This window comes from Nerophis ophidion, linkage group LG04 (genome assembly GCF_033978795.1).
Source record: "Nerophis ophidion isolate RoL-2023_Sa linkage group LG04, RoL_Noph_v1.0, whole genome shotgun sequence".
NCBI classification, from domain to species: Eukaryota; Metazoa; Chordata; class Actinopteri; order Syngnathiformes; family Syngnathidae; genus Nerophis; species Nerophis ophidion.
This window is the reverse complement of record NC_084614.1, coordinates 77,499,606-77,526,791: the sequence shown is the minus strand read 5'-3', so window position 1 is coordinate 77,526,791 and position 27,186 is coordinate 77,499,606. Positions and strand designations below refer to the sequence as shown.

General features: G+C 37.3%; 1 protein-coding gene across 1 annotated transcript in view; it reads left to right on the top strand.

The window, feature by feature from the left end:
• LOC133550468 (class I histocompatibility antigen, F10 alpha chain-like) overlaps nucleotides 1-27,186 on the top strand; it is a 229,834-nt gene that overhangs the window by 177,088 nt on the left and 25,560 nt on the right. The window contains exons 3-4 of the mRNA XM_061896451.1: nucleotides 20,431-20,709; nucleotides 21,009-21,308. Coding sequence (XP_061752435.1) covers nucleotides 20,431-20,709; nucleotides 21,009-21,308 — 579 coding nt within the window. The remainder of the gene's footprint in view (nucleotides 1-20,430; nucleotides 20,710-21,008; nucleotides 21,309-27,186) is intronic.

Genomic DNA, 27,186 nt, shown 5'->3' with positions numbered 1-27,186 from the left:
CTGTTGAGGACACTATCTGTTATCAACCAAAGGCAGAAAAATCATGGACGCCATGTGATGGATGTAGGGAGGAGTTGGAAAAAATCCGGCGAGAAAAGCAACGAATCAAAGAAGTCCTCTTGAAAATAGGTAAGTACCCAATGCTAATTCATTCATGATGTAATTGTTTTGTTTACTTAAACTTATGATTGGGCCCTGAACACATTATTTTCTCATTCTGGTATTGTTTGTGCTATTTTTTCCCTTTCAGATCCGGGCCAGGTCAGAGTACTTCAAACTCCCTGCGACCTCGTTGGAGACAAATACACCGACGGCCCTCATTAATCGGACCAGCAAGAGCTCTTTCCTGATAGCGGCGTATTCATATCATCGTTCCGCCTTGCTGCCATGAGACATGCTTCAAAGCCCAAATGTATGCGTTTATTCCACGCACTATTTGACCTCTTTTTTACAGTAGAGGAGTGTCCCTTTTGGTCGCCCTGAAAACAAACCTGCAGGAACACGAAAGCGCATCCTTGACCGGAAAAAAGTTGAAGGAATCCTAAGTAAGTTTTCCCAAACTGAGGGTGTTTTCAGGCCAAAATTGGGTAACAATAATTAAATAGAAGTTCAATATGAGAAATGTTAATCCCTTATCGATTACAGCACACTGGAAGTATAACTCAATGCTACATAATTACAATTTGTGATTGACTAAAAACCAGCGTTATGATGAGCAATATAGTGTTATGTCCATCAACTTGAAGTGTGGTTGTGTGTATTAATGATTTTGCGTAAATTAAGGCTTTAAACGGCAATAAAAAGCATTAAATGCTTTGCCCAGAGGCATTTAAAAAATTTAATACGATTGTAGGACATGGCGGACAGTCAATATGTCAAACGGTAAATGAAAATTAACTTAAGAAGGTTACGGTCATCGAAATTGTTAGTCTTCCTGTGTGTTTCTTTTTTTAACTGCGGCTGTCAAACTGCATACAAGAGGTATTGTAAGGTGGGAACACGACAAAAGCACTGCTTCAATAAAGCAAAATGAAACTGCTCTGGGGGCCTAAACTTTTTCTTTCTTTGGTCACTGTAGGCGTGTAGTCCTTAACTGTGACACCATGTCAGGATAATGGAAAAGCTGAGCTTTTTTAATACACTGAGTCGTTTATTTCAATCATCTGCACTTCAACACATATGAGCTAACTTGCCTAACATTAGCAACTGTTGTGACGCAAGTGATCTACGCTAGCGAGGCAATTTTCACAGCAGACCACAACTCTTTTATTTTCTGACATTCCCACAATAAATGAATACAAGTTCCTTCAGCTGCCGGACACTTGATACATACTTGCTATTTACTGTAAACATTTTAAACAGAGAAGGTGTAAAGTACAATAAATTCAAAATGTTTAATCGCCATAGCTTTTTTTCAAATGCATCTTATTGGCATTTTTACCAATATTGTTCTGTATTTTTCTAAAATGTTTAAATAGATCATCCATTTCCAAACATGCATAATTTGCAATCCTGGTATGATGTTCATTTATTATTCCATAAAACCTTTTAACTATTTTAAAACAAATTGTATCCTGATTAAAAATGGTATCCTCCAGTTTGTGGCTATTATAAGTCATATTTTCAGAGAATATATATATATACTTACAGCATGTTTCAAACACACAACTAAATAAATGGCTAATGGGTATATTATATTGATCATCTGATGCAGAATGGGATGTTTGTTTAGAGGGTTTAAGTGCAGTTCTCCTTTAATATTTTTGATAGTCAGAACCTTTTAATTAGCGATTGTCTACGGCCATGCATACGGTCAAAACACCAGATGCTACTCCACAAAAATAAATAAATAAAAATACATTCTCCAATCAAACAGCTTTGCAAGCCAATTCTAATACACTAGATAGTAAGAGTTAATGTAAACTAATTAACTTGTCTAATGCTTGCAACTGTGTGTATACAGATAATTGTAAGCTTTTGACTATATAAAAAAAAAAACTATGCAGTCGCACATGGGCATTACATTTTTTATAGTACCAAAAAATGGCATTAAAAAGCATTACATTTGAATTTGCATTATTATTGTTATTGCATTGCATAGATTTGATACCTGTAGAAACTGATGTGGGACAAAATTACGAATGGCTGATTATTATGTTCTCGCCTTGCAGCGTATGTCCTGAGATGCGGTACCCTTCCTGATTGGGACAATATTGAGGAGGCCAAGCTCAAGAAAGCTTTGGTAAACAAATGTCGGGCCAGAGCCGGTTTTAAATAGGCCCTTGTACCTGTCAAGTTCATTCTATGGTAGGATGTTTCCTTGGTAAACATGTTAAATATTTTGGTCTAGGTTTGCGCAGTATATATTGTAAAAAATTGCCCTATGATGTAGCTTTTAGTACCACGTTATTCTGTGATAATGCATATTGAGCTGTGCTGTGCCAAGCAAATTTGGCACTGATGCAACATCACTAACAAGCTAGCGGCTAATATCCCTTCACAGTGCAAAGTTTTTTCCAAATAAAAAAAATAATGCAACCGGTAATGACGCAGTACGTTACTGCTTACATAATCAGGTATATTAGTAGCTTTTGTAACCAATTTCAAAATATTTCAATGATCATTTATGTACCAAATGTTATATTGTTATCGCAGGAGGCTGTTCTATTGTTTACAACAGTGTTTCTTAATCATAGGGCTGGGGCCCACTGTTTGGCTGCGAGTACCCCTTGGAAGCCGCCAATAAATATCTGTTTCTTAGCTGTTGTCCGTCCATTTGGGCAGCAATGGTACTCGGTTGTCTTACACTTTAATGTAAGATGACTAATTCAGTGTTTATATTTCAGTTGGTCCCAGACCCTTGTGTAGTGGAAAAGTTGGTCGTGCCCCAAGGTAAAAATGTTAAGTATCCCTGGTTTTCAATGTGTGATTATTTTTTGTATGTAGACTAGTTCCAGACAGCACGGTTACAATTTTATAAATTATTTCAGTTTTTGCTTGGAATATTTCCAAAATGGAAATTTTGTCATTTACTCACCCTCTTACTGAGATGAAGTCAAGTGTTTTTTTAAACTAAGGTACATGGTTTGCTCAACAAGGAGTTAAAAAACTACACCTGACTTTTTCACAATAACAAAGTGAGTACTTAAGGTCAAATTCATTTATTTTTGTATTTTTTTTATTTTTTGTATATTGTTTTCTATGTTTTAAGTATTGTGAATGTCAATATGTACATTATGTATGTACTAATTAACTACATTTACATTTTTGTATTTAATCTATTTTTATATTATATTTTGTATTTTTGTGTAGCCAAATAAAGTGATACACCTTTCAATATTTGAGTATTTGTTTAGTGTTATTTCTAATTAAGTCAGATGAATATTTTAATTGCACTCTCAATTTGTTCTCATGATTCTCAAATTTGAGATATGATAATAAATTTAAGAGAAATAATCAAGACATGAAAAAGACATACATAAGACCTCTTTTATTGCTCATACATCTCGTTTCTTTCTCTTTTTATTATCCTTCAAAATAAATGAGACATAATTGAGATCAATGGCATACATATATGAGCTCTCGTCAGTGTATCCCACTTCTCAAATATTGCTCAAAGGGTTGTCTCAACTCAACCTCCTTTGTCTCAGTGATGTCTTGTCTCTTTTTAGCTTATTTATTGCTCCTAAGGATCCCTTAGGAGCAATAAAAGAGAAACAATTGATCACAGAATTAGACAGATATGAGAAGCTCAAAATGTTCTCAAGATACGAGATTAAGCAACAGATGAGCAAGCAAATTTTTGCTATGGGGAGTTATTTGACAGAGTTGATCACTCATGAGTTAGTTTAACTCTGCTGAGATGCAATTAAGCCCCGCCCTGCATTTCACTTCAGTTGGAGGGAAAAGAGACAATAGGAACCATTTCGCTTCTCTCGTGCAGTTCCACAAGGTAAGTGCAATTTAATCAAATGTACTGAAACAGCTGCAAATTAATGCTGTGAAATGTAGCATGTACAATAAAACATGTATGGAGAATATGTGTTTTAGCAACTAAGCTTTTTTTGTCACCAGTTCTGAACAACAAAATCGGTCATGCTATTAGCTTGCATTTCTAAGCTAGCAGACAGTAGTAGCAAGTCACTTCAACTTTAAAAATGACAGTAAGTCACTTCCTCAAAGCCATGATAAACAAAGTTTTTACTGTACAAAATATTATTTAAGGCTGGAACTAACAGTTGTGGGGGCTTTTGTTATTTTGTCCCTCACACTCTAAACTGCAAAAACCTGTGGAGACATGTTTCTCTTGTCCAATTTTGTCTGCGGAGGGATAAGCTCAGTAGTTACTGGTTCATTTATTGCTACTCTTCAAGTTTTGGTGTTATTTATTATCAGGGTATTCACTGGGTCATGGACACATTGTATTAAATATTAAATGAGATTTAATTTAATTTAGTATTTAATTCATACCAGGGCCTTTACAAGCATCTGAATCTGTCTTGACCTAGGAATATATAAATGTAAGAACTGATTGTTGGTTTTTTTTTATTGATTAGGTACAAATTGATATAGCTGCAGCCTCTCCTCTGTTCTCAGGGGCACAGAAACACACGCACGTCAGTGAGCAGCAGAGCAGAGGTTACGGTGGATCCCGTGAAATGACAGTAACTGTAACATCAGTTTGACGACATCTAACTGTAAGTACTGTATGTGAAGAAAAACCTCGAGTATAAACATCTGTAAAACCTGCGCAAACATGTTTAATACTTTTTAATCCGTTTGCTCCTCCGTCTCTCATTTATCCTCTGACACAGCATGCTGGCTCATCTTTAAGCTGTAGCAAACAATCTAGCAGTCGTTGTCCTTATACTTTCTGCTAACCATAACTCGCCACTGAAATGATTGTGTTAAAAGTTTCTGCTGGCAGAGCCAACCAGCCCTCACTGCCACATAAACAGCTGAGAAAGGAGGAAAGAGATAGGACAGGAAGAATAACTAATGTTTTTTTTTTCTTTTTTGCTGTGTTTTTAATCCTATTTTGAAATTATTCAATATTGTGACAACAGGAATATGATTAAAATTACTTGTTTCCAGTGAGATATTGTTCAGATGATATTGTGACTTTTCTGTTGTAGAAATTACTGTTACTGCTCTAACATTTAGTTTTAATTACAATATTCAATTGTGATCCCTTTCAAAATTCTCTCCCTCTCTCTGTCTCATGTATACATAAATATAGACACATATATATACATATATATATATTATAAAGCAATCATTTAGGAATGAAAAAGAAAATTATTGATAGAGGCCCCTGCAAAATATTAACAAATCGTATCCTTTACTGTGACACATTGACCTCTAAACTGTTCTTTCTTTAAATATTGACTTTCTTTAATATATGTTTTGCATGTCTCAGTGAAGATGCTGGTCCAGGTGAAGTACAACCAACAGCAGAAGTATGTGAAGCTGGATGACGTTGAGGGACAGTTTGACTTTATCCAATTCCATGAAAAAGGTGTTTCAATTTACTTAATCTTGCCTTAAAAACAGTTTAAAAATAGACCCACTTTCTTTAAAAACCTCATGTTGTATACTCTGGTGTCTTTACATGCCTGAAGCAGATTCCTTTATAAATGGGGATAATTTACTCAACATGTGTGCCACCTAGAATGTAAAGCATTTTATACACAAGAACAGTTAACTGAGAAAAGCCAATACTTCACTTTTAAATTTGGACTTAAGAAGTGTCAGGGTTACTTGAGGGAAAAAATCACCAGTGGATGACTCCATCTAACTAGAACAGTCATTTGCTGTGAGACAAATGAAACTGCACATAAAGCACATAAATCACAATTTTCTCATACTGTTTTCCAGTCATTGAGAGATTTTGCCTGCCACCCGATGCAAGCATTATGTACAAGGATGCAACAGGGACAGAAGTTGATGCGGAAATATTCAGCGACCTGGTTGGACAAGGCAATGTGGTGCTGACAATATTCTCAAGCCAGGGTGAGATATAAAATCATGTATTATCAGGCACTCTGTACACTACTGAATAAAATGATCAAATGTTTTTTTCTTTTATTCCTTTAGAATTTTCAGACCTGTCCTTGTCCTCTGCATCTGAGATCTCTGACTCTAGCTTCAACTCAAGCGGAACTCTTACCATGGATGAGATCCCTCGCAAGAGACAGCGAAAAGAGAATAAGCATGATGCAACATGAGCTAAACAGGTTTGAACAAAGCTTGATTCACTTGAGTTTTTTTACACATTAAAACAGTTTTTGCCATATTTTGCATTTTCATGTTTTTGTTTATTATCAGTTGATTGAAGCTGTGTTAAAAGCCAAGTCTGGCAGTGAAGCAGTACTTCAGGAGTACCAAACAACAGAAACCCTAACAGATATCACAAGACGACAAATGGTCAACATACTGGTGGCTCACATGATTGATAGTCATGGGTATGTATGTTTTTACATTCTATTTTTTTGTGCTTGATAACAACATGGCCATTACATGGATCTAGATTAAAAAATTGATATCTCCTATCAGAAACCTTCCCACTAAGGCAGTCAGAGAGGAATATGCTCTTGGCATAGTGACAGTGTTCCCGTCTCTCAAGGATCCATACACCAAGAAAGGCTATGTAATTCTTATTTTTATTATTTATATGACTATTTTCATCTCATTCTTGCATCAACATTTATTTCAATAATTGCAATTTTTGGCCCTGATGCTATGTGCATAGCACTGCTATGAATTCTCTGAGATTTCTCATGAACTAAGTATGACAATGAATTTAATCTTTTTTCATTTCAGGAACACTTCTATGATGCTGCTAGTAGCACAGGATACATTTCTTGGCGTCTGAAAACAGTCCAAAGGAAAATTCGGCGTGGATCTGAGGCGCCACCAAGTAGCTCTTTGAACCTTTCTTCAGGAGGCCCAAAGTTCCAAAGGATTGTCAATGTCGACAATCAGCTTGATGGGGATGCTTGTCAAGAGGCAGTATCGTTGCTCAACCATAACACAGACAATTCCGTGATTCTCCAGAAGATGAGAGAGACATTTCAGCACCGTCAGAAGCTTGTTAATGACCCAGGTACAAGTGCTGATATCCTCTCCATCTTCCCAAGATTCCTCGATACAAAAGGATTGGTAAGTTTGGAATGAGATGTTTGGAGCAGCCTGACATTTGAAAGTATTTCCTTCGGTGGTAGTTAAATATCTTCTTTCTTAAAGGTGGAGCAAGACTTCATTCTCCTATTTGATGATGAGACATCCTCCAGGCTGCTTCAGAAGTGGGATGTGTTCTTCAAACCAAACATCATAAAAGAGGCTAAGCGACTTACTTCAGCACCAGAGTTGCGGCGCTTGTTACAGTCAGCAGAATGTTCCATTGGAAGTGAGGAGGCAACATGTGAGTTTTATTTGTTTTTCTTGTTTTAAAGTATCTCCTGTATCTCTGAAAATGTATCTGATATTTGGAATAAATATGAACATTAGATAGAGGAAATGTGAAAATTCTTGAGTTAATTCTTGTGAATCTTTGTCCTCAGCTTACGACCATGAAATGGCCTCCCTGTTGTTGCTCATACATCTCCTTCCACCACCACCAGGAGGACCGAAGTCTCCAAAAATCAGTGCATGTGATGCCATTGAGAGACTTGTTGTCTTTCATAAGGTAATATTATGAAAGTGATAACTACTTGTCATGTTCTTAGCCACATGTGAAAATGAAGGCAGTTAAAAAGTGAATGAAACTTAAATTAAGTCTTAACACTCATTCCTATCTTTGCACTGAGATTGAGAGGATGTTTGAATAATGACTTTAATAATGTTTTTTTGTGGCAGCACAATATTCTGGTGTCTAATACTTAGTTTCCTTCTCTCAACCTAAGTCATGCTGCAGTATGGAGGAGCATCTCCGCAACCAGCAGGGTCGGCAGCCATACCTCCTCGCTGTTGGCCGTCAGAAGAGCAAGATCGACAGCTTCTACATCGCCATGGATAAGCATCTCATCCCATGCCAGGCAAACCGCTCCCTTGGGGCATTTGTTAAACTTTTCAAAGCACATTTTGATTAATATAAAGTTGGGCTTGTTGTTTCTTTCAACTTTGATGTGTTGTACTTCTGTAGCCTGTTTCATGATGTATGGCTTTTGATTATTTCTTTTTCAATCTACAATTCCAATAAATAACACGTATTTCCAGATTACTGATAACTTTTTCAAAATAAAATGTAATTCCTGAATAAGATAATTGTATCGAATCCAATGGATTGTCTGGTCCTAGAATCTCTTTGTAATGTTTGTTTGATTCCCCCAAAATACGACACAGTCTAATTTGAAAAACATATGTGCCTCGTCGGCTGTAGTAAAAAAAAAAAAACCCCATGCCTCCTCGGTCTAACCTCTCCCAGCCCTTTATCTGCCGTGTCAAAGATGGATCAGAGACCACCTTTGCCCCTAACCCCCACTTCTTCTCCACTACCAAGAGAACAGTAATTAATCCGAGCTGAGTTTTTGAAAATATTCCAACATGACTTTTTACTTTCATTTTGTATCAAAGCTGAGTTGTGCTCTCTGGTTTATTTTGCAAATGAACCGACAGAACATGATCATGTACAAGACTCGCCTACCCACAATGCACTGCAGCCCAACGCTCCTGGTCGGATGTTTGTATCGGGGTTCATGGAGAGATGCGGTAAAGAGTGGTAGCCAAGACACACGGTCACACTCGGCAATTATTTTGACCTGGGGAGCAGATTTAGAGGAAAAAATGTGTCTGGGGGGCCGGGATATCTGATTTTCAGGTACAAAAAACTTCACAATGACACAAAATAAACACAACAGTTAAACCTCACACTAAAAACAAGACATTTACTTGTACGTTCAAAAGACAGACTAGAACAAGACAAGACATGCAATGTCATCTACAAAATGTTATGTAAATGTTAGTCATTACACATGTGGCTATGGTTTTGATGTATTTGTTACAGACATGTTTACGTCAAGTAACATCACATGGTTCCATTTGCACCTTTCAACAAATCTGAAAAGGAATATTAAGAAGTAAGACTTATATTTAATCCTACCTCTTCTCCGAGCACACGGTGACTGTACATACGGGTCGAAAAATGTCTGTGGAGTTTTAAGGCAAATACCAGATGAGTCGCCCGCTGGCCTCTTCTAAAATTAGCTCAAATAGCAGCACTTACCAGTGAGCTGCCTCTATTTTTTAAATTGTATTTATTTACTGGCAAGCTCGTCTCGCTTTGCTCGACATTTTTAATTCTAAGAGAAACAAAACTCAAACAGAATTTGAAAATCCAAGAAAATATTTTAAAGACTTGGTCTTCACTTGTTTAAATAAATTCATTTATTTTTTTACTTTGCTTCTTATAACTTTCAGAAAGACAATTTTAGAGAAAAAATACAACCTTAAAAATGATTTTAGGATTTTCAAAAACATATACCTTTTTACCTTTTAAATTCCTTCCTCTTCCTGACAATTTAAATCAATGTTCAAGTAAATTAATTTTTTTTTATTGTAAAGAATAATAAATACATTTTAATCTAATTCTTTATTTTAGCTTCTGTTTTTTCGACAAAAATTATTTGTGAAGTATTTCTTCAATTATGATTAAAATTAAAAAAAATTATTGTGGCAAATCTAGAAAAACCTTTAGAATCAAATTTAAATCTTATTTCAAAGTCTTTTGAATTTCTTTTAAAATTCTTCTTCTGGAAAATCTAGAAGAAATGATTTGTCTTTGTTAGAAATATAGCTTGGTCCAACTCGTTATATATTCTAACAAAGTGCAGATTGGATTTTAACCTATTTAAAACATGTCATCAAAATTCTAAAATTAATCTTAATCAGGAAAAAATACTAATGATGTTCCATAAATTCTTTTTTTTAATTTTTTCAAAAAGATTCGAATTAGCTAGTTTTTCTCTCCTTTTTTTCGGTTGAATTTTGAATTTTAAAGAGTCGAAATTGAAGATAAACTATGTTTCAAAATTTAATTTTTATTTTTTTCCTGTTTTCTCCTCTTTTAAACCGTTCAATTAAGTGTTTTTTTCATCATGTATTCTCTACAAAAAACCTTCAGTAAAAGGAAAAAAAATGTATGACAGAATGACAGACAGAAATACCCATTTTTTTATACATATAGATTTATTTATTAAAGGTAGATTGAGCAAATTGGTTATTTCTGGCAATTTATTTAAGTGTGTATCAAACTGGTAGCCCTTCGCATTAATCAGTACCCTAGAAGTAGCTCTTGGTTTCAAAAAGGTTGGTGACCCCTGATATAAATGAATGTAACCATGGTAATAAAATGTTATATAGCAAAGTAAAAGTTGTGTTTCTTATCTAAGTAAATGTAACTCGTTACTACTCACCTACGTGGATAAGTGTGTTCACCTTTGACAGGTACGACAAAATAAAAATAAAAATAAAAATGATCACCATCGAGTTTAGGTGACTTGAAACAAGCATGCATTCAATGTTTGGCTTTACCGTGTCTACTTTTACTTTCACTTTCTTTGATATTCTGCCAGCAGAAGCGTCTGCCTCACACTTTTCCCCCACGTTCAGCACTTTGGCCACAGCGAGTCCATCTCATGAAGGCTTTCTGCTGACTTTTTTACTCAGGATGAAACTTCCTGATGCAACCCTGGCCGGGAATCGAACCCATGCGAGGCAGATGCGTGTCCCGTTACCAGAGGTGGGACCAAGTCATTTTTTTGCAAGTCACAAGTAAGTCTCAAGTCTTTACCCTCAAGTCTCGAGTCAAGTCCCGAGTCAAGACAGGCAAGTCCGAGTCAAGTCCAAAGTCAATACTGGAAAGTCTCAAGTCAAGTCCCAAGTCCTGCATTTTGGGTTTCGAGTCATTTCAAGTCTTTTTAACCACAGACTAATATATGTACACAGATTGTGTATGCTTTTAAAACGCTGTATGTATTTATTATTAAAAAAAACAGTGCTGACATTGCACTTCATAATAGCACTATTAACCAGTTATTCTAAACATTTAACTCATTCCTTTACAGTACAAACACATCTGAAAAAACAAGTGCAACTGTACTTATTTGCACAAAAGTGTTAACATTGTATTTCCATGGAATATTGCATTGTAACTAGTTCATCAGCAGTTTATGTCATGTTGTCACCTTATCTCATTGATCTCATCTCATACTGTATGTGTTTATGTCTGTGTACACATGAAAAACCACAAATACATGAACATAACAATGAACAGTGCTGTACTTGTTAGATGTCAGGGCCCTATGCAATATGTACACATATTCTTAATATAGTATACATTTTAACTGACCTTTATTTGACTATGTTTGTCTTTTTGTAGGTGGCTAAAATACGCGGTGCTGCTGACCGCCGTCTAATATTACGTTACTGTGTGTGATACATTCATTAACGTAACGTTATGTGTAGGTACCTCATGCAACCCTGCTTAAAAAAAATCACTTGACAATAAGTATGAATAAGGTAACATCTGCAGTGAACGCAACAGATTGCCGTGTTTGCAATGACGTTATAACCATAGACATCTTATAAGTAGACGCAGAATTGGCTAATGTGACGCAAGCAATTTGGCCGCCATCTTGAAGTGGTGACGAGGAGCCGGCAAACAGCCTAAACTAACATTTGACAGGTAGAAAAAAAAGATGCTGGGCTGGTATTCAGCGTTTTCCTGCTCTATTGAGCGGACTGTTGAAAATAGGAATTGGAGGATTACTTTTCACAAGTAAGAATTTACATTAACATACTATTGGTTGTATTTTGTGAAAATAATATTACCTCAGAGTTAAGCAGGAGCAAAGAACTACAATATTTGTATGTGAAAATCACAAAGAAATCTTCTGGGGGAGGATGACCCCACTACAGGTATGTGGTTTACAAACTTTCAGGCCCAACTAAAACAAAATTCACCAGCCGCCACTGATTATGATGCATTCTCATTTTATTGTAACCACAGATAAGTCTTCAAGTAACAATATTCAAATACTAACTTTGTTGAGTAAGACATAATTGTTTTATTCTGAATCCAGTGAAACAGATTGGTGGTTTTAGCTGAAATAAAGACTTTCAGGTGTTTATATATGTTTAAGTATTTGGCAGACACTTGTACCCCCTGTGAACATTTTTTTTAATTCAAGTACCCCCTAATCAGAGCAAAGCATTTTTGGTTGAAAAAAGAGATAAAGAAGTAAAATACAGCACTATGTCATCAGTTTCTGATTTATTAAATTGTATAACAGTGCAAAATATTGCTCATTTGTAGTGGTCTTTCTAGAACTATTTGAAAAAAAAAGATGTAAAATTAACTAAAAACTTGTTGAAAAATAAACAAGTGATTCAATTTTAAATAAAGATTTCTAGACATAAAAGTAATCAACTTAAAGTGCCCTCTTTGGGGATTGTAATAGAGATCCATCTGGAATCATCAACTTCATTCTAAACATTTCTTCACAAAAAAAAAACTTTAACATCAATATTTATGGAACATGTCCACAAAAAATCCAGCTGTCAACACTGAATATTGCATTGTTGCATTTCTTTTCACAGTTTATGAATTTACATTCATATTTTGTTGAAGTATTATTCAGTAAATATATTTATAAAGGATTTTGAATTGTTGCTATTTTTAGAATATTTAAAAAAATATCATGTACCCCTTGGCATACCTTCAAGTACCCCCATTTGAGAACCACTGGTCTATAGGTCCGTAAGATATATAGATATCTAATGTATTCATACATTGTTTATGTAAGATATACGCATGTATATATAACCTAATCATATTGTTTCTTTAACTTAAAAATAGCTGACTGTTTTTTTCCCCTTCTCTGGGATTATATTCCCAGTTTTGATCTTCGACGTCTGGTCACTTATAGCATATAAGAATATTCTATTACTGTTAAGCAAATTATGAACATGCCAAGACATGTGTCTTTTATCATAGTTACACGTATGACAAAAAAAGCGCGTGAGTATCAGTGGTATTCAGTGAGTTAATATGAATTAAATGTGCTGACAATTCATTGCTCCTGCCAAAGGAATTGCCCTGAGTGGAGCGGATCACCACTCCAAGATGGCGGCCGCGCGTCACGTCAGCGGCAATAGGCAGTAGCGCTCGATGCTGTGTCTACTTATAAGATGTCTATGGTTCTAACGTTAGCAGTGAGTTTACAGCCTCACTCATTTAACTACACAACGAATAAAAGTTACGTTACTCAGCCAATAAACGTTAGCTTACATTCAAAACGTACCCTTCTTTGTGCAACTTCAAATGTCGAACGAAGTTGGAAGTTGTTGCGTCTCTGTCTGTAATCTTTCAACCGCATGTTTTGCATACGGCGATTCCTGTTTTGTTGACCAAGTCGTACTTTTAATACCCGAACGAAACACTTTATGGCATAATTTTATTCACTTATTCTTCTGTTGTTTGAAAGCTCTTCTTTGTTGGTTTTCCTGCAATTTGATTGGATGAATGCTGTGTGACGAAAACAACGCGGGTGTAATTTGATTGGCTGTAATTTGATTGGGTGTTGTACTGACAGGTAGCGCACAGGCTGTCATCGCACACATGTTGACAAACACGCGTACACAATGGAAGATACGGAGCGCTCCTGAATAACTTTTTAATTGTTGGGTTTTGGGGAAAGTAGCAATGATCGTGGTGACTGCTTGTATTATCTGGAGCAGTTTACCAAAGGACAGCCCAGAGAGTTGGTGCGCAGTTGCCTCTATATGCCTACAGAGAGAGGCTATGCTACAGCAAAACGCCTACTAAGGGAACACTTTGGAAATCCTTCAAAAATAACAGCAGCCTACATGGACAAAATTATGGCATGGCCAAACATCAAGTCTGAGGATGTAAAAAATCTCCAAGCTTTCGCACTGTACTTGTGAGAATGCTCCAATGCCATGGATGAGCTGCAGTACTTGGACGAGCTCAACATGCCAGCTAGCATGAAGATGCTCATACAAAAGCTGCCACACAAATTAAGGGACCAGTGGAGAGGAAAAGCAGCCGACATTGTTGACCAACAAAGGCGACGTGCTTGTTTCACAGACATTGTGAAATTTATTGAACAGCAAGTCAGAATTGCTTCGGATCCTGTCTTTGGCGACATTCAAAACATCCTTCGAAATAAAGCAGTAACCAAACCCAAGCCTATACATCAACGCAAATCACAGTTCAGAAGGAACAGTTTCGCAACTCATGTGGCAGTTGTCGTTAAACCTACACCGGCTCCACACCTCAATAGGTTTGTGAACACCTCCTGTCTTTACTGTACAAGTGAACATGCATTGGAGGACTGTCCGATACTGGAAAATAAGGCACACAGGGAAAAGCTTGACTTTCTAAAAGAAAAAGGCCTGTGTTTTGGTTGCCTGTGCACAGGGCACCTGAGCAAGAGTTGCGACAGGCGCATCACGTGCTCTTACTGCAACAAGACGCATCCCAAAGTGCTACATATTGACAGGAGACATCTGGAAAGTGGAGAAAATAGCCAACTTCCAAAGGTAAAAGCAGATATTTGCACTACATCCTCAACTTGTGGCCATACAGGGGCTGGCAAATATGGAATTTTACCCATCCTGCCCGTTCAAGTGAAGTACTCAAACGGCAGCAAGATAGTCCAGACATATGCTTTCCTAGATCCAGGAAGCACAGGCACCTTCTGTTCTGAACAATTGAGTTTGAGTTTTAGTTTATTTCGAACATGCAAGCATACAACATGATACATCACAATTTCCAGTTTCTCTTTTCAACATGTTCAAAAAGGAGGAGGAAGAAGCAGAGCTTATTTAATCCTACCCCTTTTCTTTACATAACAGTTGCTAAAACTTTTGTTCACTTCCTGTTCTCAATGTATTCACAATGTATACTCCATAAGTAATAAGTAATCACAATACAAATAAATAAATAAATAAATAATTGCTTAAATTTTAATCCATACGATGAGATAAGTCAGATTATTTTGAGAATGAATGAGTGAGTAAAATCAGAATGTTTATCATGGTTCTTCATTTTTGTACTTTGTTAACACTTCCAGTTTGAAGAGTTTCTTGAAGTGGATCATATTAGTACATTGTTTGATTGCTTTGCTTAATCCCTTCCATAATTTAATTCCACATACTGATATACTGAAGGTTTTAAGTGTTGTACGTGCATACAAATGTTTTAAATTACATGTTTTAAATTGGTGAACAGGCTGAACACAGAAGGCCGAAAAACAAAAATCCACTTGCGCACCTTGGGGCACAGTAAGGTGGTCCCGAGCAGTGGTCTGGAAATCTCTCAGCTTACTTGTAGTAAGTTTTTTTCAGCTTCCTGATGTCTTCACTCAAAGGCAGATGCCCGTGTACACTAACAATCTGATTGGTGAGGCAGAACTTGATAAGTGGCCTTACCTCCAAGGCATTAAAATTCCTCGGATAACTGCCAACGTGGACCTGTTAATTGGTACCAACGCCTCAAAGTGAATGGAACCACGGGAGGTGATTAACAGCCACGGAGATGGACCTTATGCTGTCAGAACCCTATTGGGGTGGGTGATTAATGGGCCATTACAAGGCAATGACACGCCCCACAGTTACTGTTAACAGTTTGGAGGAACCGCTTATGAACCAGTACATGCATGATTTCAATGAGCAGGGATCCAAAGATCAAAAGGATATGTCAAAAAAGGAAAAGAAGCCCAAGATAGAGAAGCCCAGCAGGAAGACACCAAAAAGAAAACGGAGCGCAGATGACAGTGACGGTGAAAGAAAAGTCAGTCGAATGCGAACAATACGCCAGGCAGTCTCCAAGGCCGTGTCGAAACAGCGGGAAATCCTTCTGGGTGACGGAGGCCATGAGGATGAAGAGCAGGATGACCCAGAGGAAGCTTACCTGGATCCTGATGAGTCTGGCAGTGATGAAGACTTCATGGTGGAAGATGACGAGGACAGCGACTATGGCAAGTCCAAAAAGAGAAGAGTTCCCCGAAAGAGGAGGAAGAAAACGACCCCGAGAGTCCTTTGGGAGAAGAAGAGGAGGAAACTGAGAAGAAAAAAAAGCTCTCCTACCCCCAAGGTGACGAAGAAAGCTGATGGCCAGGAGTAGGAAAAGAAGACAGCTACAGTCTACATGTACTGTTGGTAATAGATCACCTGTATTGGATGTGCATAAGGAAATGGAGGCAGAGGCAATATATCGCTGACCTTTTTTGGAACAGGTGGTTTCACGAATATTTACCGTTGCTACAAGAGCGACAAAAGTGGACGAATGAAAAAAGTTTGTCTGCAAACAAAAAGGATTATCATCTGTTACAAAGATATGCCTTCTAGGTGAAGGTATTGAGTAAATTAACTGCATTATTGCAAAAGGGAACATGAAAACCAAACAAAGAGGTGTTTGTTTTTGGTATTATGGCTCTATTTTTGTTTTATCGATTCCAAATTAAATCGCTCTGTTCGTCACGCCAGCAGCAATTAGGGGCTGGTGTGTTAGAGCCAAATACACTTTCTGTCTGTCAAATTGATGACGTCACTCAAGGGGTTGGCTCCAAGGCCAAGTGCCTGGATATTTAGGGAGGAGTCAGGATCTTGCCCAGGTGTTGCTGAGTAGAGGCACAACAGTTTTTGACTGTGCCAGGCTAGTGTTTGTTTGCTCCCGTGTATTTTCCGTTTTTGAACAAAGTGTGTTATATAATTGTGACTTTATGTTAGTAAATATTTTGGTTAAACATGGACACAATTCTGGGCCTCAATTATTAGCCGGTTGCACACGTCTGAACTAGCTTCATTTATATTCGGCAACCAGTAGCAGTAAAAGTATAGGACTTTACCGCTACAGGGGTTTTGGATATTAATTATGAAATGTTGTTCCTAGATTACATCCATGCTAATAAAAAAAAACTGCAATGATGTATATTACAGACAAAAAGTTACACACTTTATCCCATGCCTGTGCAACAGCAAACATCTGGGCCCCTGTAGAGGGGGTCCAGACTGAGGCCAAGGGAAACAAACCTCATAGCCATACCACACATAAACATGTGTGTAAGAGGGAAACGTCAAAGAACACAAAGGACATTAAAGACTTTAAAAGATGAGAGCTGATGCAACCAGACGCAAAAGTAAAACAACAACAAAAAACAAACATATACACTCTGTGGTGTTCCACGCCAACGTCTGCTGTGGTGGGGGGAGTATGGCCGGAGACAGGAGCAGACCCAACAAAGCAACCAAGAGAGCCAAGTCCGCATGGATGAACGAGGATAGATAGAAGGATAGTACTTTATTGATTCCTTCAGTAGAGTTCCCTCAGGAAAATTAAAAATTCCAGTTGCACTGTACAGAACTTTGATCAAATTTAAAAAGTAAATCATAAATAAGAAGGGCATGTGTTATTGTTTTCGCATCCCGTCATCCTCGTACAGGGGTGTCCAAAGTGTGGCCCGGAGGCCATTTGCGGCCCGCGGGTAATTTTGTAATGGCCAAAGCAAATTCTAAAAATACAACAAAAATAAAAAAAAGTGCTATTAAAGAGCAAACAGGTGAAATGTGACAAGAAAATGTTGCAATGTTTACTCTAATAACACAAAGCTGCCATCTAGGCTGTTGTTTACTAAAAAAATAACAATAAATCAAAGTCAATGTCATTATGGATTATTGACCTATTCAAGGCTCCAACGACGCCACATTAAATATTCCACTTTGAGATATTTTTGGGGGGACAATGTTGCATATTTTGTGTTTGCCATATAAAAAAGAAAAAACATAAACACCAATAATATATATATATATACTTGATGGATGGATCTGAAGTTCATCTGAAGATGATTGTGTTTAAAGCTAACAGTAAAAAAATATATATTTTGTTATTTCTAATGAGTAGGACAATTTTGGATCTCCAATAATTTCAGTAGGATTTTTCTTTTGTGTCATTGCTAAAAAATAAAAATAAATTAAAATCAATGTTTTTATGTGTTGAATTTTTTAAGGCTCCAATTATTATATAATCTCAAATATTCCTCTTTAAAATTCTATTAGGGGAAACTATTGCATATTTTGTGTTTTTTTCCATAACAAAACAGGGTTTTCTTTGACAAAAAGGGCATACAACTTAAATCTTTGAAAAGGTTATATTGACAGATAGACCTAATGTTGATCTACAGATTTAAACCTGGAATAATAATAATACAAAAATAAATCCTTTGGGGTCCCTGGGATGAAGCCTGAGTGGAGGCCTAAATGTATATTTTTATACATATATTGAATATGTTATATAGCAAAGTAAAAGTTGTGTTTCTTATCTAAGTAAATGTAACTCGTTACTACTCACCTACGTGGATAAGTGTGCTCACCTTTGACAGGTACGACAAAATAAAAATAAAAATGATCACCATCGAGTTCAATGTTTGGCTTTACCGTGTCTACTTTTACTTTCACTTTCTTTGATATTCTGCCAGCAGAAGCGTCTGCCTCACACTTTTCCCCCACGTTCAGCACTTTGGCCACAGCGAGTCCATCTCATGAAGGCTTTCTGCTGACTTTTTTACTCAGGATGAAACTTCCTGATGCAACCCTGGCCGGGAATCGAACCCATGCGAGGCAGATGCGTGTCCCGTTACCCCAGCAGGGACGCCTCACGCTTGGGAGACATAACGGAGGTGAAAGTTAAGACGTGAAATAAAAAGAAGTGAGGATGTCCTGCGGTGTAGCGACTTTATGTCTATCAATCATTATTTGTATTGATGCTTTCTTGAGAGGACTACAATACGATCACTGATCGGATGTTCCAGCCCTGTCATTACTTTTAACTCTCAATCTCACCTTCATTCCTCTTTCTTTCTTTTCTTTCCAAGTTTGGCGGCCAACTTGACACACCTTTTTGTTGTCAAGTCACGTGATGTCCCGGAAAAGCCACACAAGCATTTACCTGACGTGGCCACAAGGGGCGCTCTCTAGTGAGTCCAGTAGAAGACTTCTTGTCAGTTGACTGCTGCCACTTTTCTGTGCAGAATAGCGTTTCGTTTTCTCTCCTCACTGTGACGTCACAGAATGCTGACTCCTCATTGGCTCAGGTGGAGTATTATAAAAAGAGCCTCGACAGTTCCTGGTTCATTTTTCCTGTTTGCGAGTCAAGCGAGTGTTCGTCACTTTTGTCTTTCTCTGCGGGATTAAAAGTGGCAAACATCTTTTTGTTTCGCGCTGACATCATGAACTTGTTTTTATTCTTTCTTCTGGTCGTGCAAATGCACAGCGTGACGCCTGGTAAGTCCTTTTTATAAGTTTATTAATATTTTATTCATAAATCCTCTTTGTGCCTTCACTTATTTGACTTCTGAGAGTTTCTGTTACTTATTGATTAAATTATTGTTGTATTATTTAAGCCCTTTGTTACTTAATCCTGGTTCTTTTTTTTAACACATTTTATTGTTTTCCCTTTTTCCTAGTAAACATTCAAAATGTTCCAATAAGGTTACAGAAGCAGATAAATCCGTTTAGGCTCTTTATTTTTTTTTTACTTTAGTGTTTCTTGTTCAAAGACTTATTTTTTCCAAGGCCTGTAAGAACGAACACAAATCTTCAAACACGGAAGTGTCAGAAACTAATCAAGTGTAGTAACATCACCCCGCCACAAGATGTCAGTAAGAGTCGACATCAAATGGGCAGAACAGGTTGTGTTCAACTCTGTTGTACTTTTTATTCAGCCTCCATTGTAGAAAATATATGTTTATTTTCAAAATGTTCAAACCGTCAACAGATGTTAGTAATATTATTAATGTGTTGTATTTGTCATAGAACATGTGAGTCTTGACTGTGATATCTAGCAGTGTTTGATGTTCACTTTAAGACCCGACTGAAGACGGAAGGAGCTAAAATATTCACAGTGCAAGATTGTTGAACATGAAACAAAATAATAAAAAGTCATCCTGTTGTTGTTTTCTTCTTTCAGTGATTCACACGCTGCAGTATTTCCAAACTGCGTCCTCTCAAGTTCCAAACTTCCCAGAGTATGTGAGTGTTGGTTATGTTGATGGAGTTCAGATTTCTCACTATGACAGCAACAGCAGGAAAGCAGAAGCCAAACAGGACTGGATGAACAAAATCACAGCAGAGGATCCAAAATACTGGCAGAGACAAACAGAGATCAGTGTTGGTAATGAGTTGAGGGACAAACACAACCTTGAAGTTCTTAAGAAGCGTTTCAACCAAACTGGAGGTTTGTTTATGTTGAACTTTCTACTACTTAAATGTATTTGATGTACTCTTTTTATACTGTAGTAAACACACATTACTGCACTGATACTTGTCTCTGTCCATCCCATAATAACCTACACTAATACTGTGTGTGTGTGTGTGTGTGTGTGTGTGTGTGTGTGTGTGTGTGTGTCTCAGGTGTTCACATTCTCCAGTGGATGTTTGGATGTGAATGGAATGATGAGACTGATGAAGTTAAAGGTTGGGATCAGGAAGGTTATGATGGAGAAGATTTCATATCGTTGGACATGAAGACATGGACATTTACTGCAGCAAAACAACAAGCTTTCCCCACCAAACTCAATTGGGACCAGAACAAACATCTACTAGAAGACATTAAGTTTTACTACACTGAGGAATGTCCTTCTTACTTGAAGAAGTATGTGAACAATGGGAAGGAGGTCCTAATGAGAACAGGTAGAAACACAACATGTACTTTCACCTTTTAACTTGTTAGCACTCCCCCTATAGGAACATTACTGACATTACACCCTGTCTCTTTATACTCTTCTCTCTTTCTCTCACCTTCTCTCCATCTTTACCTCCATCCTCACCTTCTCTCCATCTTTACCTTCATTCTCACCTTCTCTCCTTCTCTCCATCTTTATCTCCATCCACACCTTCTCTTCATCTTTACCTCCATCCACACCTTCTCTCCATCCACATCTTCTCTCCACGTTGTCCTGTGTTCACACGTGACATCACTTCCTGTGCAGAGCTTCCAGAGGTGTGCCTGCTCCAGAAGACGCCGTCCTCTCCGGTCAGCTGCATGGCGACAGGTTTCTACCCCGACGGTGCCGACCTGTTTTGGAGGAAAGACGGCAAGCAGATCTTCGAGGACGTGGAGCACGGAGAGATACTCCCCAACCACAACGGAACCTTCCAGATGTCGGTGGCGCTGAAAGTGGAGGTGACGGCCGACGTGGAGGGCAAGTACGAATGTGTGTTTCAGCTGTCAGGCGTCAAGGAGGACTTGTTCACCAAGCTGGAGAGAAGAAGCATCCCGAGCAACGCAAGTAAAAAAAACTAACCTTTTTTGCATATTGTGTGTGTTTGTGTGTATATATATATATATATATATATACATATATATATATATATATATATGTGTATATATATATATATGTATATATATGTATATATATATATATATATATGTGTATATATATATATGTATATATATGTATATATATATATATAAATATATATATATATGTATATATATATATTTTTTTTTCCTGAAGGAACTCTCCTGACGGAATAAATAAAGTACTATCTAATCTAATCTAATATATATATGTGTGTGTGTGTGTGTGTGTGTATATATATATATATATATATATATATGTATATATATATATATATATATGTATGTGTGTGTGTATGTATATAGATATATATCTATATATATATATATATATACACACAGTATACAACATATATATTGTGTGTGTGTGTATACACCCACACACACAATATACAAAATATATGGTGTACTTACATATATACAACATATATTGTGTGTATATATATTCACAATATATTTTGTATATTGTGTTTGTGTATTTATGTATATACATATATGTATGTATATATGTGTATGCATGTATGTACGTGTGTGTGTGTGTGTGTATGTATGTATATATATATATATATATATATATATATATATATATATATATATATATATATATATATATATATATATATATATATATATATATATATATATATGTGTATATACATATATGTATGTATATATGTGTATGTATGTATGTACGTGTGTGTGTATATATATATGTGTGTATATGTATATATATATACATATATGTATGTGTGTATATGTATATATATGTATGTGTATGTGTGTGTGTATATATATATATATATATATATATGTGTATATATATGTATGTATGTATGTATATGTACATATGTGTGTATATGTATATATGTATGTGTATATATGTGTGTATATGTATGTCTATGTAAAAATGTGTATATGTATATGTGTGTATGTAAAAAATATGTATATACATGTGTGTGTATATTTACATGTATATGTTTGTGTGTGTGTGTTATATATACATGTGTGTGTGTGTGTATACACACAATATACAAAGTATATTGTGTGTATACACACAATATACAAAGTATATTGTGTGTGTGTGTATATATATATATATATATAAATATATATATATACAGTATATACATATATATATGTGTGTATATATATATATATACACATGTGTGTATGTTTAAGATTTTTAATAATACTGTATTTGTTATTGTGATTGTACTTTCAACTAATTGTATGTAATTTGGAAATATGAGGCAAAATGTTCGCAACTGTTCTGACTCGGCAAACAACAATTATAAACATGAATGTTAATTATTACAGATCTAACGGTATTGTAGGTTTTGCGGTTCTAACGTCTTCTAATGCCATGACGTGTGACGATATCACACCAAAACTCCATTATTTTTTTTATTTTTTTCTGGCACCTTCGGTTTGGCTGGTCTTGGAAAAAAACTACATTTTGTTTTGCGAGAGTCACAACTCACATTATCAGCAACATTATCTTTTGTGCGAAGATTACTTTTTTAAATCAACTGTTCAAGAAGAACAAGTAAGTCCATCCTTTATGTCACCCGGCTTTTTTTTAGACTACACCACAACATGGGGACCATAAATAACTCTGACAAACATCACCACCATCTACAGAAATTATATTTGAAGACCGTGAGGCATCTACAGTATTATATATGCATATATACTTTTATGCATATACATGTGTATATATATATACATTATTATAAGTAGAATTTTGTGAGACACTGCATTTTCCAAGCTGATATATAAAAAAAACATGTCCACGTTCTCAGAAAGTTGAAGTTGAAATTCACTAAAGTGAACATTATTGTTTGACATTTGTTGCACTGGATGTTTAAATTATTGTTTTGAAGACACGTAAATGTAAGGTTTTTTAAATTTTTATATTTACTCATAACATCGGATGTTCCTGCACTTAAAAATACATAGATAGATAGATGGTACTTTATTGATTCCTTTTTGTAGTGTGAAAGAGGACTAGAACATTTCATTAAGCATTTAATTACAGTAAGTCTGTTTATACTAAACCAGTGGTTCTTAACCTGGGTTCAATCGAACTCTTGGGGTTCGGCGGAGGTCAAGACACGCCCGACTCATCGTGTAAATAAAAACTTCTCCCTTTCGGCGTAGTACGGATACGGCAACAGCAGAAGTAATTGTGAGTTTATGCACAGTGTTGGTTTTGTTCTTTGAAGATGGTGATGTTCATGCACGCTTCATTTTGTGCACCAGTAAAAAAACATGGTTACACTTTAGTATGGGGAACATATTCACCATTAATTCTCATAGTCGTCATTGTCACCGACGTCCCACTGGGTGTGAATTGTTCCTTGCCCTTATGTGGGCCTACCGAGGATGTCGTAGTGGTTTGTGCAGCCCTTTGAGACACTAGTGATTTAGGGCTATATAAGTAAACATTGATTGATTGATTGATTGAAGCCATGAAGGTGAGAAAGACACATTTAGTTGGAGATGTTTCCCATCACAAGTCCACCTGTCACCATTATTGATCCATGTCACCATGACAACGCTTGACGTCTGCATGCAAAGTAGTCATGAAGGTTTCCTCTTCATGCTTTGTCACTCCACTTGTGCTTTTTTGCTCTCCACAGACAACTTGAGCGTCGCCCTCGCTGCCACGGCGGCGGTCCTCGCTGTGGCGGCCATCATCATCATCATCATCATCATGGTCATGGTCAGGCGTCACAGAAACAGACAAGGTGAGGGACGCCAATGTCCTCTGTCTTCTTCTTCTCGGTGCACTCGGTCCAGGCCGTGAGTTGATGCTTTCATCCGGGCTGCAAAGGTGCGGCCATCTTTTAGTTGCCTTCCAGCCAAACACTCAAAGATCCACAGAGACAGAGCGCACACTCTCACGTAGAAACACGGCGTGACGTGAGGGGAAAAGTCCACTTCACCTTGTTTCTCTTTCATTTCAGCCCAGTACGATCCAGCTGGTAAGTAAAACATCTTTTCTTTGAGCCGCAAGAAACAAAGCCGTGGTGAAGCGTCACTCACATGGAGGTCTGATGTGGACCTTTGTTACAAGTTTAGCCGGAAAAGCCCAACTGGAGCTGACTCCTTCACAATAAAAGTCCCTCCTGTGAGCACACGCAATACAAAGTCTGGCATATCTCACTTTTGACAGGAGTCCTCATGATGAGGATCAGCCAAATGAGACATCAAGTGTGCTGACTCGTCATGTTTCCAAGTCACACCTCAAAGATCTGATGTGAGTGACGAGGCACCTTCTGGATGTTCTTCCTTCACCGTTTGCGTTTGTCCCGCAGCTCGCCACGGCGGCGTGGAGCTCGACGAGAACGTGCAGGCGGCTGAAGGCTGAGTAAGCTCACATGGACTGTCTGCACCTCCAAATGTTCTTGTGTGAAGATGATGTTCAACTTGGATTCACCTGCTTCTGTCGGGAATGTGCTGAGTGGTCTTCTTCCTCCAGGATGCTTTGTGCACTGGAACACAGGGAGATGTCTCCATCGCTGAGGGACGTCATCACACTCGGAGATGAGATGGAGATGTGCTTTGTTCTTCGTCCGACTGCTCCTCACGCTATTCCATGTATTCTTCTTTGGCCGTTAAAAGACTTTCAAGATCAAACGTTGGTGGCTGTGAAATCGCACGTTTCATGGCCTTGACGTCATGACGAGGATTTCTTCTTTTCTTTCAATGGCCGCTGCTTATGATCAATATCACATTGTGTCACATCTCTGTCAATAAATCCGTTTTTTCTCCACTCGCCTCGCACTGCTTTCTTGGGGACCAGGAAGAGTCTCAGTCATAAAAATGGTAGAAGTAGGTCATTTTTGTTTATGTTTTTACTTTTTCATTCAACACTTCAGTCCCTAGATCAATTTCAGGTTTATCCGTCCTTATCAGTCTTTTTTTTTTTCATAATTTACACCATTTTTGTCAAAACCTTGTTTTGTTATGGCAAAAGCACAAAATAATAATTTTCACTCAAAGTAATTGCAATCTTAAATATGTCAATTCATAACATCATCGATTTTAATTCATCATTTTTTTTGAGCAATGACAATTAAAACTTGTCCCACTGAAATTATTAGGATCCAAACGGGCCCCACTCATAAAAATAAGTCAAACATTTATTTTTACTTTCAACACTTAAGTCCCTCGATAAATTTCAGATCCATCCCTCGTTTCTGTGACGACCTGTCACGTCAGGTGTCACGCGGTCTGTTTGCGTTTGTGTTTATCTCCTAGTAGGCGCTCTTATTTTGGTCCCACTTCCTGTTTGTCTCCCTGAGCCCTTTTCCCTCCTCACCTGTCGCTGATTGGCAGCCTGGCCACACCTGGTCATGGGGTGAGGGTGATGGGTCGAATGCAGAGGAAAATCTCACCACACCTAGTGTGTGTGTGACAATCATTGGTACTTTTACTTTAATCAACTGGCTTCTATTTATGCCTGCCTCGCCCTCCAGTCAGGGCTCAAGGATTGTTTTGTGAAACGTTACTTTGGTTTTTCTGTATGCTGCTTATGCTTCTGTGCACTTCCCTGCTGCACCTCCTTGTGCTCCCTGTGGGAATTAAAAGACTCTCACCCGCACGTCGTCCTCCTGTCTCCTGCATCTTGGGGTCACAACTAGAGCAGCCATGCAAGTACGTGGCAGCTTCTTCATTTCTGTTTTTTTTTTTTTTTCCCCTATTAGTCAAACACCCTTTTTTTTTTAGGATAAACATAAAATATCCTATAAAAATACTCTTAAGTCAAATTTTGTATGTGACGTAATTGGAGCCATGACTAGTTTAAATACTTTGTAACAACATTGAGTTTGATTCATTATTATTTTTGAGCAATGACAGCTTTAAAGAGAAAACAACCTGCATGGCAGCTTTATTAGACTCAACTATGCAACTTTTCTTTGTTCCATTTCACATGTTTTCACCTCTTTTATTCCACTATTTAGTTTTTTTATACACTATCTGTAGAATGTGTCGTGTATGAGCTTATATGGGACATAATGTATAATATTTCTAATTGCCTTTTTCTTTTTCATGCCTTTTTAACCTGAGTCTTTCAAGCAAAATCGTTCCAAAAATCAGCAAACCCGCCTTTCTTCTTCCTCCGTCAAAAGTAGGTGAATCCACAAATATAAATAACTACAGACTGATTTCCAAATTGGGTTAATGTTGAATGTCCAATCCAAGATGGCCGACAGGACTGTCTTTTGTTTGTCTGCTTGTCAAAGTGGTCTGAATTTCTATGTGTTTTAGTCTCTTTTTTTTTAGCCGATTTAAGTAAATTGCACTAGTTTTAAGCGTAACAATTGATGAATGAAGGCTTACTTACAAAAAGTGGTATTTCTGACTGCTTTTGTCGGATTTGGAAATCTGGAGGCCTCTGACCTGCAGAAGCCGGGGGATGTTTTGCTAGCTGAAATTTTGGCCTTCCATCTGCCACAGTCTGGATCTATACTAGTCTCAGCTTGGCCTTCCACTACCTACAGTCTGAGTCGACTGGCTTCATCTTGGCCTTCCGTCTTCCACGGCCTGGATCCATCTTAGCCTCAGACTGACTAAAGCTGGGCCTCTGCTAGCCTTAGCTTGGTCTTCCAACTCTTGTAGCTTGGACATCTGAACTTTGATTATTGGACCTGGGTAGGTAGTAAAACAATTTAACAATGACTTTGACAAAAGCTCTCTATTTAATATTAATGCTTTTTCCTGGACTTGTTTTCTGCAATTGTAGTGGGGTACCTGACCAGGTGCTCCACCAACCTTTAACTCTACCAAACGCAATAACA